Source organism: Tarenaya hassleriana, unplaced genomic scaffold (assembly GCF_000463585.1).
Source record: "Tarenaya hassleriana unplaced genomic scaffold, ASM46358v1 Cleome17, whole genome shotgun sequence".
Classification (NCBI taxonomy): domain Eukaryota; kingdom Viridiplantae; phylum Streptophyta; class Magnoliopsida; order Brassicales; family Cleomaceae; genus Tarenaya; species Tarenaya hassleriana.
In genome coordinates this window covers 1,814,641-1,829,563 of record NW_010965122.1, presented here as the reverse complement: position 1 = coordinate 1,829,563, position 14,923 = coordinate 1,814,641, and the positions used below count along the sequence as shown (strand labels likewise).

Here is a 14,923-nt window from a genome sequence, read left to right as displayed (position 1 = left end):
ATAATGCATCTTTTACTGTAAATTTCGTTCCTCCTGGCATAATGAAATCGGCTCTTCCAGAGCCTTCGATTATTTTTGCATTTCCAGATATAGTAACATTTCCTTTGTTTCTTCTCAGATTCGAGAAATACTTTTTGTCTTTCAGTATTGTATGTGTTGTAGCACTATCTGCCAAACATATATCCCTCATCAGTCCGCAGTTTTAGCCATATACGTTTTCTAAGAACACAACAACATGACAATCATTAAAATAGATATATTAATAATGCATAATATCATTACTAACTTATGAAACAAAAATAGTGATACAAAGCACAACAACATATCATGAAATTATTTATACATGATAATGCATATGTAGATAAGATTGATTATAAGTATGCAAACATTTATATAGTTTTTTTTTATTCATAACCGGCTCCATCTTCAGGATGGGCAAAATCATCAGCGAGGTCCATATGGGCAAAGTCCTTAGCACCACTAGCATCATCATCATAATCACTCGTGACATGATTGGTCTCGATGTCTTTCCCTTTTGTTTCTTTAATTGACTTCTGATAAAGTTCCACCAGGTATTTAGCTGTGCGGCAAGTACGCGAACAATGTCCCGTCATTCCACTCTGGTAGCATGTGCTTTCTTTCACCCTCTTATTTGGATGTCCATGCGCTTCCCCTTTATTATTGTTAAAATTATAATTTTGGGATGAGTTTCCTTTACCACCTCATCTTATCCAACTTCGGCTAGCACCACGACCACGTTCTCGACCTCGGCCTCGGCCTCTACCTAGAAAATAACCACGTCCCCGGTCATTATAAGACATAGCATTCGCTCCAGGGAATGATGTTTTTTCTGTAGCATTTGTTTCAGAGAATGACTTGTTTCCTGTAGCATTCGCTTCCGGGAATGGTACAGATCCAGTCGGTGGTGATGCGTGATTTTTCATTAACAGCTCATTATTTTGTTCAGCCAATAGGAGACATGATAAAAGCTCCGAATATTTTGTATACCCTTTTTCTCGATATTGTTGTTGGAGTATAATATTCGAGGCATGCATAGTAGAGAAATTTTTCTCCAACATCTCATTTTCGGTAACTGTTTCTCCACATAATTTTAGAATCGAGGTGGTTCGATACATTGCCGAGTTATATTCACTGACATTCTTGAAATCTTGAAATCGAAGATGCATCCATTCATATTTTGCCTTGGGGAGGATCACCGTTTGTTGATGATCAAAACGGTCTTTTAATTTTAACCAAAGATCTGTAGGATCTTTGATTATCAAATATTCTTTTTTTCAAATCGTCATGAAGATGATGTCGCAACAATATCAGTGCCTTTGTCTTATTCTCGTTTGATTCACCTTTTTCTTTAATAGTGGTACCAAGACCTTTTGATTCGAGATGCAACTCATCATCCAACTGCCATGATAAATAATTGTTTCCCGATATGTCGAGGACCTCGAACTCGATATTTGTCATTCTTGCCATAATGACTAAACAAAAAAATAATCCATACATTAGCTTTATTCATTATCATGGATAAGACAACATAGCAAAATATATGATTACATATAAATTTCTATAATTAGTAACACGTAAACAATAGGTAAGACCGTAACGCAAATTGAAAACAGAAATGGATCGGGATTTTTGTTGAAGAAAATACTAAACGTTGCTGTTAAAATTGCTAGAACAAAGAGAATTTTAATAAAATTCATCTTGAGAGATTTTTTTTTTCCCGTGGGAGAGGAAAGAGAATGAGATGATTTGGTGTGATTTGTTTGAGTGAATGGATGAGTGTATTTATAGGGTAAAATTTACTATTCTTAGCCGTTGGGGAGGAGCCAAAATTTGATTTTTTTTTAAATCTTTTTTAATTGTAGCCGTTGGAGAATTTTTTTTCTTCTTCAAATTTTATAAATGATTTTATCAATTTATATCATAAAATAATTTATCAAAACGAATTGTTAGACTATTTTGTAAAATTAATTAATATGAAAGAATTTATGAAACTTTATTTGTAAATTTTAGATGAAGTTCAAATTTTTTTCGTATAAATGACCATCAATAAATTTATATTATATATGATAATATTTTGCATGATGAATATTTATTAATTTATATAGATTAGATAATATAATTGTTTATATGTGGCGGTATTATCGTTTGCAGAAGTAAAATAATTCAGGCGGCATTGTCATCCATAAAGAATAAACACAATAGTCTATTAATAAGTAAAGCGGCATAGCCGTCCAATATTAATAATTAAGGCGGCATAGTCGTCCAATAACAAATAAATAATTAAGGTGACAAAGCCGTCCAAATTAATAATTAAGACGGCACGGCTGTCCAATAACGAATAAATATTTAAGGCGGCATAACCGTCCAGATTAACAATTAAGACGGGATAGCCATCCATGAATAATAATCAAGGCGGCATTACCGTCCATAAATTAATTATAAAAAATATCGGTATTCATATATAGCTTGGGGTTAATTCCATTCAAGTATCAATGAATACACGTATATATCATGAGAACGAAAATATTAGTATTAAAGATAAGTTATCTTACCTTTAGTTGTGGAAGAGCGCTCGTGCTGATAACGTGTTATGAAATCGGTGAAATATAAACGACCCGACTATTAGATCGTTAACTATAATCAAAACGGTATTTTAGGAGAATGGAGAAGAATGTATTTCTTATTACTCTCTTTCTTGAAAGTGTACAAATGGAGGAACTCAAATGACCTATTTATAGAAATCCCGAAGTTACTGTTCACGTATACGATCGATGTGAACAGTACCGTATATATAAACAGTAAGTTGGTATGAACAGTAACGGTGGATTTCACCATAAATATATTTTATTTATAACAATCACCTCTATTTTTATTTTAATAATTTGGTTTGATGTGTTAAATTAAAAAAAAAAAAGAGGAAAAAATATTTCAGATTGTTTTATTATTATTTTTATTTTTTATTTCGGCCCCTTTTTTTATTAAAAGTCAAAGCCAATCTGCAAATGTCAAGAGAATATATAAATTCTTTCAGAAAATTTAAAATAAAAAAAAAAGGAAGGCAAAAACAAAAGAACTCGTGATAGCGAACAGGTAGATCGCGACAATCTGTCTCTCTTTCTCTCTAATCAAATCCCAACATCTCTAACCGATCCGTCTTATCAGCGGATAAGAACCCTTTTCTCTTTTCGTTTTCGATATCTGTTGTTTGTTCGTGTTGATGATCCTCAATCTCTTTCATTGATTTTGTTTTTTTTAAGATCTGCAAATATTTCATGAAATTCTTTGCCTCATTGTTCAGAATCAAATGATGGCCTATTTCACACCAAGCCTGTGAAAAGAATCCGGCAGATTCATCTATTCCTCAAGGTATTCCTGCAATCTCAAATCTTTACCTCTTTTTCTTATCTTTACTAATTTTTAGGGTTTAACCCATTTCGAGTTTCCTCATGATCTTTGTACTGGATTGAGGAAATGTCGATTCAAAATTCGTAATTTCCTTTTTCCCGCTATGCCCATTTCGTTTCTCGTGAGACTTGTTGTCCAGATCGATGATTATACATGAAATGTGTAAATTTCCAATGTGTGCGATACTTGAAAATGTATGCATTTCTTCGAGTTATTCGTGAAGTATTTATGTTGGATATTGGGGGGGGGGGAATTTTCGTCTCAGATGCATATAACTGTTGTATAATGATTGAAACGTATGTTTGGTTCTTCTCGAATGCAGATTAATGTTGTCTGCATTTGTCAATGCGTGTTTGATATCCGAATCTTCAATCACTGGCGTTGTAATCGACAAGAAGCAAGAGCATAAGCTTGAGTGCCATATAATCATCATCAGTACTGATTTGATGACTGATTCGATAGCCGGTTCTTTCGGGTGAAGAAAGTAACATGTAAAGTGAGATATGGTATCTACAAGATTGAGGAAAATAGTTTCGCCTTGTTGGCCTTTTGCCAATGGAGAGAGTTCTAATGATGGCGGTGATGGTAATGGCCGAGTGGACGGGCTCTTGTGGTACAAAGATATGGGCCATCACACTAGCGGAGAATTCTCGATGGCTGTGATCCAAGCCAATGCTATTCTTGAGGATCATAGCCAACTTGAATCGGGTCCAATTAGTTTCCTTGATTCGGGACCTCAAGCTACGTTTGTCGGAATATACGACGGTCATGGAGGTTCAGAAGCTGCTCGGTTTGTCAATGATCGACTCTTTTATCACATAAGGAGTAAGTTCCCTTTGCCCTCCTGCTTGGTATATGCATTGTAGCAACCATTGAAACTTTGTGAATTTCACCGACATTTTACATTGGTTTGGCCGTTTGGCTATCATATTCATGAATTTGCTATGAAGCTCTTCGTTGGAAGCTACGGAAATTTAGCTGGTCGAACACCTACAGGCTGGTGACAGATTTCTGTAAACTTAAACCGAAAAATGTTCATGCTGCTGCAGGGTTTACATCCGAACTTCGAGGGTTGTCTGCTAATGTAATCACCGAAGCATTTTTAGCGACAGAGGGGGAATTTCTCGGTCTAGTACAAGAGCAGTGGAAGAACAAGCCAAAAATAGCCTCTGTCGGGGCGTGTTGCTTGGTGGGTATTGTATGTAATGGTGTACTATATATCGCAAATGCTGGAGATTCTCGGGTTGTGTTGGGAAGACTCGAGAGGGCATTTAAAGAGGTGAAAACTGTTAAAGAGGTGAAGGCTGTTCAGCTATCGACAGAGCACAATGCAAGCTTTGAATCTGTGAGAGAGGAGTTACGTCTGTTGCATCCCGATGATCCTCATATCGTGGTCTTGAAACACAAAGTTTGGCGCGTGAAAGGCATTATACAGGTATATATATACACACGCATTTGTGTCTGAGAGAGAGTATGCATTAGTGGCAGTAGGCTGTTTCCTTTATTAACAACTATGGTAACAGGCTTGAGAATTGATTGAGAAAAAGCTTCCAATATGGTGCAATTCATGAAAAATGAGTCTTGTTTTTTATTTTGTTTGACAGGTTTCAAGATCCATTGGTGATGCGTATTTGAAGAGATTCGAGTTCAATGGAGAGCCGTTGTTGCCCAAATTTAGGGTTCCTGAACCTTTCGAGAAGCCGATCCTCAGAGCTGAACCAGCAGTAACTACATGTAAGCTTCACCCGGAAGATAAATTTCTCATATTTGCGTCGGATGGTCTATGGGAGCATCTGAGCAACCAAGAGGCAGTGGACATTGTCAACACTTGCCCACGTAACGTAAGATCACTTACCCCTCTCTCAAAACCCGTTCGTCTACTATGATATCTTCCTGGCTATCTGGTTCATCATCGCTGACCCATCATATGTAACTGCGAGATATTTTGTATTATGCATCCACACGAATGTCAGCCTGTTTAGGGAAACTTTCGAATGTTAGCCAACAAACCATGTCTACCATGTGAACCATGTGATTGAAACCGTGATCAGGCTTGGTTAAGGCATAGTTTCCAATAACCGGGATGGAAAATTTTACTCGACCATCCAGCATCAGGGCACAGCTTCTGTTTTAAGTTCAGTCTCTTGCCACCTCCTGGATATTTGCAGGTCAGAGAAAATGAGCTAGGGCTTGCTAACCAACTCGCGACTGGCTCGTTTTTAGGCGGGGCGAGTCAATGTTTTTGTAGCTCATTTAAAAAAACGGATTCACGAGCCACAGTCTCGACTGAGCCAGTTCAATCAACCACAAGCTGGCTGGCGAGTTGAAAACATGAAATTAAAAAGATTTTATAAGTATTTTATTATGTTTTAACATTTTTATTTTTTTTAATATTTTAATTATATTTTAATTGGTTCACGAGTTGACTAGTTTGACTCGTGAACCGAGCAGGGCCAAGCATTTTTTGGCTTGTCTTAAAACAAGTTGGGGTCGAGCACGAAAATTTTGAGACCATGACAATCAAGGCCGGGGCCGAGCCGCCTCGTTTTACACCTCTGAATTCCCTCGACATTGAGGGGGGGGGGGGCACATGTGTTTGTACTGCTCTGGTTTGCATTGTCATGCTGAGTATGATTATTGAACTGGTTATTGTGTTCAGGGTATTGCTCGGAGACTGGTGAAAGCGGCATTGAAGGAAGCGGTGAAGAAGAGAGAGATGAGATATGCGGATTTGGAGAAGATCGAACGAGGGGTCAGGAGGCATTTTCACGACGATATTACCGTTATCGTTTTATTCCTCGATGCCCTTTTCGGGAATCAGCCGCCGTCCTGTGACAGATCTCCTATCCTCTCTTCCATCAAAGGTGGCGGCGAACTCTCCGGCAATGGCTTCTGTTCTTCTTCTTGCTGATCATTAAGAACTTTCACTTTCTCACTTGCGTTGGTGTCTTTAGTTCTTTTTTCCCTTTGGTCGGATCCGAGTTTCCTTGGTATGTCTGTTTGTTTCGTTGCTTTGGATTCTTCTTCTGTATACACTTTCTTCAGGTTCGTTTTATTCTAAGATTTGCCTGACTTTTCTTTTTCTTTTTATTTTTCTGTTAACAATAAACATATTTTTTGTAAAAAAAAAAGTTCAATACTTTTTTTTTCCCTCCAGCTTTGCAACTATAAACAGTTACGTTAAAGAAGCCTTCTTTGGGTTTTTTTTTCTTGAAATTTTGTTGGCACCAGATATTATAAAATTGTCAAAGAAATTTTAAATTGTTCAATTTATATGAAACATTTTAGATTTAAATACATCATGAAAAATTTTAGATAATTATTGTTTTATTCAAGTATTTAATTGTGTTAACTATTGGTAGTTTATCCTTTGATATTTTTAGTTTTTGGGTTTTATTTACTTAAAAAATATAGTTATAGCTTTATGATGATTTAAAATTATAAATTTTTTTTGTCTAGTCATAATAATTTTCTTAATAGTTTGAGATTTTAAATTAATAGGTGTCAATTTTTAGTCACAAATGATGAAAAAAAATAATTTAAATGAAAAAAAAAATCAGGATATCAAATATGCCGGCCTGATCAGATCCGATCCAATCCAAACCCGAACTCAAGTTCAATAAGACCAATCTTCGAACTTTAGTTTAAGAAAACTCCAAATCCGACACCCTTGAACCGATTGCGGGCTGACGCCGGATCGGCCAGGCCCATTTGACAAAAGTAACGAGATTAATTTATAAAGCCTTAATTTCTGATGCTGTGGACATAGATTTCCGGGAAAATTCTGACGCAAACAGAGAGAAAACGGCGACTATGAGTGTCGGAATCAGTTTGAGCTCTTCGCTGTCTCTGTGGGATTCCTCATTCCCTCCCTCGTTTTCCGTCTCCTTCAAGAAAATCGGAGCTTTTGGTCAAGGAATACTCCAAACAGGATCCGATGTTAATCGGAAGGATTTGTGCGGATCTTTCCGAAGACGCAGAACCACTCGAACCTCAGCGATTATGGCGACTGGGTAATCAACGATTCGTCATTGGTCTTCTTTGTTTCTGTGGAACAAGAGGTTTTAGGTTTCCGGGTTTCTTCAGTATCGCAATGAATTGGGAGATTCTCTTGTTTGGTTAGTCGGGGAAAAAGCGAGAAAATGGCTTGCCCTTCTGGTCTTTACATCTTGTTTGGCTTCCGAGAAAATGAAGGATGAAAACAATGCAGGAGTTTGCTCCTGGTCCTTTTGTATCGAAATGTAAAAGATGCATTCGTGAGCGTGAACAGATACAATACCACCTTTCCTGATACATTTTGCAGCAAAATCGAAGAAGCATTACCATTGGAGCTGGATTTCACTTCTGAACCACTTCAAGTGTTCGATGGAACGACAAGGTTTGAGTTAGAATGCTTCTCTGCATTTTTCCTGTCCGGAGGAGCGGAGGCAAGATTCATGAAATGTTTGGTGTCTGTGATTTGAAGGTTGTACATATCCTACACATGCCCATATGCTCAGCGCGTATGGATTGCCCGAAATTACAAGGCAAGATTGCGTCTTTCCCGCTAAATTTTGCATAGAACGAAAAGTCGGTTAACCAAGTCTGACCCGATTCAATCTCTTTTCTTGATCAGGGTTTGCAGGAGAAGATAAAACTGGTTCCCATTGATCTGAAAAACAGGCCACCTTGGTACAAGGAAAAGGTCTATGCAGCTAACAAGGTGAGCGAGAAAAACCCGGATTCCATGGAGAATTTATCGGTTCTGATACTTAGTTTTGGGTTTAACATAAGCTATATTGAAGCAGGTTCCAGCGCTAGAGCACGATAACAGAGTGATAGGAGAGAGTCTTGATCTGATCAAGTACATTGATACCCATTTCGAAGGCCCTTCACTTGCTCCCGACGTGAGAATTTTGTCGAACCCTTTTGTTTTTCTTGTATGGTTTAGTTTTGGACAGGAGACTTAGACATGGGGCGGCATACCACTGCAGGGTCCCGAGAAGGAAGAATTGGCCGACGAGTTGCTCTCATACACTGGCTCCTTTTACAAGGCCGTGACTTCTACGTTCAAAGGGGAAGGCAGTGATGATGCTGGTAAGTATAATATATTTCTCCATCCTTGTTTTGTCCTTTCGACCCGAATTTCGGACACCCGCAGGTATCCATTTTGCGGACACCCAGAAATTTGGATACTCTGATTGAGGTGAGGTCGAGTAGGGGGTTTTAGGGACAGGGAATCCGAACCATGATGTCGAGTTCGGATTTTGTAAGCCGATTTCCCTTACCCGCCTGCATACGGGTAGTCTGAGAGGGTGAGAGGACGATTCCGAGCATTAAGGTTTCACCATGGTCAGTGGACTCAAAACTCGGGTATCCGACTCGCACAAAGTTGAAACAGCATATTTTGACCGAGGATGAAACCAAAATCGGATACACCCGATCGAGCTATGCCCACAGCTACTAGTATATGTATATATATCTAAACTCAACGTTTTGAATGAACGTAATGATTCAGATGCCGCATTCGATTACGTCGAAAAGGCTCTTTCCGGATTCGAGGAAGGACCGTTCTTCCTTGGGCAATTCAGTCTGGTAAACTGACAATATGTTCATCTCCTCGGTTGTTGAGATGCTGACCAAAGCAAAATAAAAATGATAAAATGCTGTCGTTGTCGTTACAGGTTGATGTTGCATATGTTCCTTTCATAGAGAGATTCCACCTTTTCTCAAAGGATGTGATGAACGTTGACATCACCTCTCAGCGACCTAATCTCGCCCTTTGGATTCAGGTTTCATCTTCTTCGCCACCTAGATTTTGTTGCACCAACCCTGAAACTGTTTTCTTCAGACAAAATCTACAACACGATAATAGTAAATGAATAATCTCCTGGTTCACTGCCGTGTTTTGTCCAGGAGATGAACAAGATCGAAGCTTATGCTCAAACCCGACAAGATCCACGTGAACTTGTCGAAAGATACAAGAATCGGTTCCTGGTACAAACACATTTGAGTTGTTCTTGACTTCTTACGTCCACAAAAGCAGGACATGTTTTACTAAATCTACACCGGTACTTGTCTGTTGTTGCAGGCTACCTAAATGTATCATCAGAGACACATATAGAGAACAAGAAACAACAAAACTCTCTTCTGTAATAGAAAACATGCTTGCCATTGTACTGTAATGGAATGAGCTCAACATATTTGTATTACATGAATAATGTGTTTGTTTCCTCAAGAGTTTGACGGATAGACAACAAATGAAAATCAAAGCTCCATCAATTTATTTTAAAAAAAATTCACCTACTGCTGCGATTCCTTTTATGGTTCTGTCCAGAAAACAGGCCATTAAGATCATATCATATGCTGCTGCTTCACTGGAATTTAAAGCTTGTCCCAAGTCACATCGGGTTTTCAGATGGAGCAAGGTCATTCAGATTCTATACAAACACCATCCCAGTGAAGAACCCCGAGAGTTTGAAATTTAAAGCAGACTTATATTAGAGAATCATAATATCATGATCATCATCCTACCTATTTCACATACATCAAAAGAAGAATTTGCGGTCAGCTCCGTTGGAAAGTGTACCAACCTGTATGGAAGGAGAAACTCTATCTCTGTGTGTGTGTACAGAGAACCGGCAGCCAAAGTAAAGGGGTCACTACTTCAGCAGTACTTTCCATATCTTACTCATATAAACGACCAATGACCACACGGAGAGTCCAGCTGATACGTAAAGTAGGGCAACACCCGAAGCTACAAGCCCTCCGAAACTGCTGTCCCGGGTCGCAAGGAGTATGGTTAGTGCTGTCATCTGGGTGGCAGTTTTCCATTTTCCCAGGTTATTCACCGCAACAGCCTGTAGATATCGACATCAAAATGTGATTAACTAGGAACATTGTAATGTTCTTAGCCACTTGGCTGCAGTTTTTATACCAAAATCAACCAAAACTACAGTTTTAAGTTCTTTTGTTGCGAAATTCCAACCCAGTCTGCAAAGAGATTAAAGGGATAGAAGTCTGAGAGTTGCTTACCTCTGAAACCTTGCCATTTTGGGACGCAGCCCATTCTCTCACAGCAGACATTGTTATCTACATGTAAATTATATCATATGGTTTTGAATTCAGTGTCGGTACTAACACATTCACCTCATCTTATCGCATTCTGTTCTGTGATATTTGAGAATCACCGCCAATAAGGATGTTCAAAAGTAGAGAGTCAATTGTAATATCTTACCTCCCGACCAATGATGGCAATGGAAGGAACCGTCATTAACCATGGAACTGGCCCAGATGCTGCAATATCCATGGGCTTCGTACAGAGCAAGATCAACGTAGCTGCTACCATAAGCTGCACGCCCAATTGGATACAAATTACAAAGACAAGTTTTTTTTTCTCTCTTTTCCAACTCAACTCGAACAAATAATATCCATAAGACACTGTGGATGAAACACAAAATCACCGTAAGGATCACAAAGGAATATGGTCTGCACCTTATCTGCCACTGGATCCAAAAAAGCACCAAAAGCAGACCCCAGCCTCATCTGAAAGAACAATCTCACCATTAATCATTGCAGTACGAAATGCAAAAGAATGGAAAACATAAACCTATGCAGAAGAACACGATATGTTAAAAGGAAGTACCTTCCGGGCAATGTAGCCGTCAAGCCAGTCTGTAATGGCTGCTGCAATGAAAATACTCGTTGTGGCAGTTCTTCCCAAGCAACTATCAACATAAAAGGCTACACCCAAAAGCAAAAGGATGATTATACTACAACACAGATGACAAAACTGAAATTCCCCAAACATATGTGTTTATATTACATCTGCAATTAACCCAAACGATCAAATGGAGAAAGCCAGCTTGTTTTGACATAGAAGCAGAAAGAACTTGTAGCATCATAGAACATGTAATAAAAGCGTTGTTTTCTCCATGTATTGAACAGAGATCAATCAGCAATCAGTGTCGAAGGTACAGAAATCTTCAATTCCCAAAACAATTTTAAGATCGCAATTCCACCTTCACTGGATCTGATGATCAAACCCTATCACTCATTGAACTGGATATGTACGGAACACGATTATCTAAACTCCTACATCGTCAGAAATTAAAACTCGAAAACAATAATCAGCGACAAGATCAAACATACTCGCGACGAGAAGCGGAACAGCAGCTACACGGCCAAGAGTTAACACGGTGGGCAATGTGAGCAATTTCGAAGACGACGGCGTCGGCGGCTGATGCGATGGCGAGTGACTCTGCCGGAGCAAAGAATCGTCACCACCATTACCACAACCACGAAGATGACCGTGACGGAAACCGTTCTGATCCGCCGTCACGGCATCGTCCTGACCCATATCCGCCACAAGACCCGACCCGGAAGACGACGACGGTCCACTTCTCTCCGATGAAGAAGAGGAAGAGGAAGAGGAAGGGGAGCACAAAGGACGATGACGAGAACCCCGAATCGGGAACCCTAGGCCTTTATGAGAGGAGGCGTAAAGGAGGTCTGTAATAATCCAGGAAGGAGAGCCGCTAACGTGCGCGGAGAAAGCGAAGGGTGCGCAGGGGAGTAACGTGCGCCGCGGGTTGGCGTCGTTGGATAGAGAAGAAGAAGAGAAAGGGGATCGCTGTCTTCGTCTTCCTCTAGGGTTTGAGGAGGCAACGGCGGAGGCGGAGACCGTACGGACCCATTTGTACGGATTCGTGCAGATTGATGCCGCAGCGACGGAGAGTTTCAGACCGGACATTGGCAATGGCATCCTATTTTTTTCTTCTTTTTTTTTGGCAAGAGCGGAGTCCAGAAGGTTGTCCAAAAAAGCGAATGAAGTTAGGGAATCAGAATCACATATGTTAATTTAAAGAAAATAATTAGCTAATTCAAAGTTAATTTTTTTCAATTTCAATTCTTTGGACAATTGCTTTTTTTTTTTTAATGAAAAAAATCATCTAAATAATTGGAGTTACATAGTCGGTTCAATCAATTTTCCAAATCATTTTCACTGAATGAAAGTAAATCCATCCATGTACGTCTAGGATGAGCATTTAGATTTGGGAATTTGATTTTGAATATCGAAATATAATTGAACCAAATAGAATGTTTTCGTTTCGAATTGAAACCTAATAAATATTGAATCGAATTCGACAAGTATTGAATTATCTATCTTTATGTATGACTATACTTTATATGTTCATATCAAGTTTCACTTTTTATTTGTTATTCAATGTAGCAAAATCGTTTGCAAGCTAACCGTCACTAAAATCGGTTCGATTAATAATTGATAGTAATTTGTTATAAATTTTATAGAATTAAAATAAATCTTCTCGAGTCTGATATTAATCGAAATTCGAAATGTCAACCAGTGGTCATATGATCAGATCCGAGGGGTAGAAATTCGAGAGACGTGCGCTGAGTACGCGGGTGAGGTAAGGTGGTGAAATCGCCTTACTCGACCAATAACTCGATTGATGGAACCCTAATATTTCAAACATCGAAAACACATTCACCGCCAAAAACCCTAATCTCATCCTTAGTAACGAGTCTTTGCTCTCGTCGTCTATCTCGACCACCTTCTTTCTCGATCTTATTCTCGCCCTTCGAGGGCTCAGTCTCTCCCCATTTCATCTTTTTTCTCCATCCTCGTGTGACTCGTGAATTCGAGTTTCATGAGACAAAACCCGACCTCGAACCCGAATTTTTAGGGTTTTGGAGGTGAACTTGGGGATAGGTGCCCACCCGTGGGACTAGACCCATAAAAAGAGTATCTGCGCGTCGAGAAGTTTCAGATAACATTGCCAAGTTTTAATGGATTAAATTTTAATTAATTATTTAGACAAACAATGCTAATATTTTATCATAAATCTTTTGAAAAAGACCTTTGAAAATTACCAAATTTGTAATTCGGTGGAAAACTAATTCTTGAATTTGCAGGTGTTTCTATTTGAAAAATTGGACACGATAATTTCTAAACTTGCTTAAAAGTGTCATAATTATCGTAACAATAATTTTGACCAAAATAATGTGTTGAACAATTCTACGTGATGCGTAAATTGTCAAGACACGCTAGACTTTTAGACCATGTATGCAGAATTAGGTTTAATGAAAACGGTTTAACAAAATCAGTTCATAATAGTGAAAATTCTGATTCATCGGAAGATTTGGGTTAACGACATATAGCGAAATAAATACCATCACTGTCTTTTCTCGAACTTCAGATCCAGATCGACAGCGTCTCTACCGAAACAAAAGCACTTGGCATCGAAATAACCGTAATCGGAGCTACACCTCTTTCATCCTAATATTTTTGATGAAAACAACGATATTTAAGGAAGAATGCGACGATTGGAAAAGCCATCGATGAATCCGGAAGTATCTCCAAGTTGTTACTTTTACTGAATCGGAATTTTTACTATTATAAACCGTTTTTGTTAAATCTTGTCTATTAAACCCGATTTTGTATATATGGTATTAAAATCTGACGTATCTTGACAATTCATATACCATATAGGATTTTTTAACACATTATTTTGGTCAAATTTATGGTAAAGACAATTATGATACTCTTAAATAAATTTAGGAATTTTCATGTCTAATTTTTTAAGTTCGAAAATAAATAAAAACACGTGTAAGCTTGAGAATTTTTAGTGATTTTCTTCAAATCTTTTATACGTTTTTCTCTTTTTATATATAAAGTCCGACTAGTTGTGAGTGTCACACAATAGTTAGTAAACACAACAAAATATAAAAAATCTAGTTGTAAGTTTTGATAGCGATTTATAATGTTTTGTTTAAAAAAAACATAATTGCTTTTTAAAATTTTATTATAACATCATAATTTTTGATAATTTATATCGAATCTAATCATAACAATTATCAACTAGTAATTTGCATAACAAAACAAATAATCGAACTTTAATATTTTACTTCGCTGTCCCTATTTTCCTTCACTTTCCTTGTCCGTTTGTATTTCTAATTCTATTTGTTTATTCCATAATTCTAGGAGTTTAGTAGTTTACTATTCATGTTATTTCATTCAGCAAAACAAAAGTTAAAACGGAATAGATAAAAAATAAACAATTGAATATTACTTTAAAACTAAATAATTTAAACTTAAATCAAATATAAAACAATCTATAAATAAAATCTATTTATAAAAATTCTATATTAAAAAAACGCAATAAATGTTAGGGAAAATAACATTTTCCTATACGAATTTATCAAAATGTGACATTTTTCTACACGAATTTTTAATTTGACAAATGTCTACACCCAATTAACAAATTTCTCAAATACCTACACGAATTATCCAATTTTAGTGCAATTAACTACACAATCCGAAAATATCAATTAATTGATAATGTGGCATGCCACGTGGCGGTTCACGTGGCATGACACCTAGGATTTTTTTGCCATGTCAGCGCGAATTAAAAAAAAATAAAAAATAAAAAATATAAATATATTTGTATGTATACATATATATATTTTTAAATTTTATAAAAAAAATTAAATTTATATA

General features: G+C 37.6%; 3 protein-coding genes across 5 annotated transcripts; 2 read left to right on the top strand and 1 right to left on the bottom strand.

Moving 5' to 3' along the window:
• The first annotated feature begins 3,068 nt into the window (after window positions 1-3,068).
• LOC104809992 (probable protein phosphatase 2C 48) lies at window positions 3,069-6,516 on the top strand. The gene is made up of 6 exons (XM_010536142.1): window positions 3,069-3,111; window positions 3,320-3,387; window positions 3,749-4,251; window positions 4,476-4,861; window positions 5,031-5,267; window positions 6,086-6,516. The coding sequence occupies exons 3-6, from the start codon at window positions 3,930-3,932 to the stop codon at window positions 6,335-6,337; spliced, it is 1,197 nt and encodes a 398-aa protein (XP_010534444.1). The 5' UTR covers window positions 3,069-3,111; window positions 3,320-3,387; window positions 3,749-3,929; the 3' UTR covers window positions 6,338-6,516.
• Window positions 6,517-7,182: 666 nt separating this feature from the next.
• Window positions 7,183-9,617, top strand: LOC104809990 (glutathione S-transferase L2, chloroplastic). Its single transcript, XM_010536139.2, has 10 exons — window positions 7,183-7,439; window positions 7,730-7,804; window positions 7,892-7,952; window positions 8,042-8,128; window positions 8,214-8,312; window positions 8,400-8,502; window positions 8,924-9,000; window positions 9,090-9,197; window positions 9,322-9,402; window positions 9,497-9,617. Exons 1-10 carry the CDS (start codon window positions 7,240-7,242, stop codon window positions 9,503-9,505), a joined length of 900 nt encoding a protein of 299 aa, XP_010534441.1. The 5' UTR covers window positions 7,183-7,239; the 3' UTR covers window positions 9,506-9,617.
• On the bottom strand, window positions 9,588-12,230 carry LOC104809991 (CDP-diacylglycerol--glycerol-3-phosphate 3-phosphatidyltransferase 2-like). Of its 3 annotated transcripts, none has more exons than XR_771244.1 (7): window positions 11,557-12,230; window positions 11,051-11,148; window positions 10,900-10,950; window positions 10,643-10,756; window positions 10,441-10,497; window positions 9,999-10,265; window positions 9,588-9,734 (listed from the first exon to the last, which is right to left on the bottom strand). XR_771244.1 is itself a non-coding variant. In XM_010536140.1 (6 exons), exons 1-6 carry the CDS (start codon window positions 12,167-12,169, stop codon window positions 10,068-10,070), a joined length of 1,131 nt encoding a protein of 376 aa, XP_010534442.1. In that variant the 5' UTR covers window positions 12,170-12,230; the 3' UTR covers window positions 9,754-10,067. The 3 variants fall into 3 exon arrangements, 1 of the variants encoding a protein (XP_010534442.1); XR_771243.1 differs by lacking the exon at window positions 9,588-9,734 and adding an exon at window positions 9,736-9,845; XM_010536140.1 differs by lacking the exon at window positions 9,588-9,734 and having other exon boundaries at window positions 9,754-10,265.
• Between the last annotated feature and the right edge of the window lie 2,693 nt (window positions 12,231-14,923).

What these genes read in the sequence shown, in the direction of transcription:
- LOC104809992 (XM_010536142.1), top strand. Translation starts at nt 3,930, where the DNA reads ATGGTATCTACAAGATTGAGGAAAATAGTTTCGCCTTGTTGGCCTTTT. An exon ending in ACTCTTTTATCACATAAGGA is followed by an intron (nt 4,252 to 4,475) that starts GTAAGTTCCCTT and finishes ATGCTGCTGCAG; the next exon opens with GGTTTACATCCGAACTTCGA. An exon ending in TCAACACTTGCCCACGTAAC is followed by an intron (nt 5,268 to 6,085) that starts GTAAGATCACTT and finishes TATTGTGTTCAG; the next exon opens with GGTATTGCTCGGAGACTGGT.
- LOC104809990 (XM_010536139.2), top strand. Translation starts at nt 7,240, where the DNA reads ATGAGTGTCGGAATCAGTTTGAGCTCTTCGCTGTCTCTGTGGGATTCC. An exon ending in TCAGCGATTATGGCGACTGG is followed by an intron (nt 7,440 to 7,729) that starts GTAATCAACGAT and finishes TACATTTTGCAG; the next exon opens with CAAAATCGAAGAAGCATTAC. An exon ending in ATCTCGCCCTTTGGATTCAG is followed by an intron (nt 9,198 to 9,321) that starts GTTTCATCTTCT and finishes TGTTTTGTCCAG; the next exon opens with GAGATGAACAAGATCGAAGC.
- LOC104809991 (XM_010536140.1), bottom strand. Translation starts at nt 12,169, where the DNA reads ATGCCATTGCCAATGTCCGGTCTGAAACTCTCCGTCGCTGCGGCATCA. An exon ending in TGTTCCGCTTCTCGTCGCGA is followed by an intron (nt 11,149 to 11,556) that starts GTATGTTTGATC and finishes TTTTGGGTGTAG; the next exon opens with CCTTTTATGTTGATAGTTGC. An exon ending in TTGCCATCATTGGTCGGGAG is followed by an intron (nt 10,498 to 10,642) that starts GTAAGATATTAC and finishes ATTTACATGTAG; the next exon opens with ATAACAATGTCTGCTGTGAG.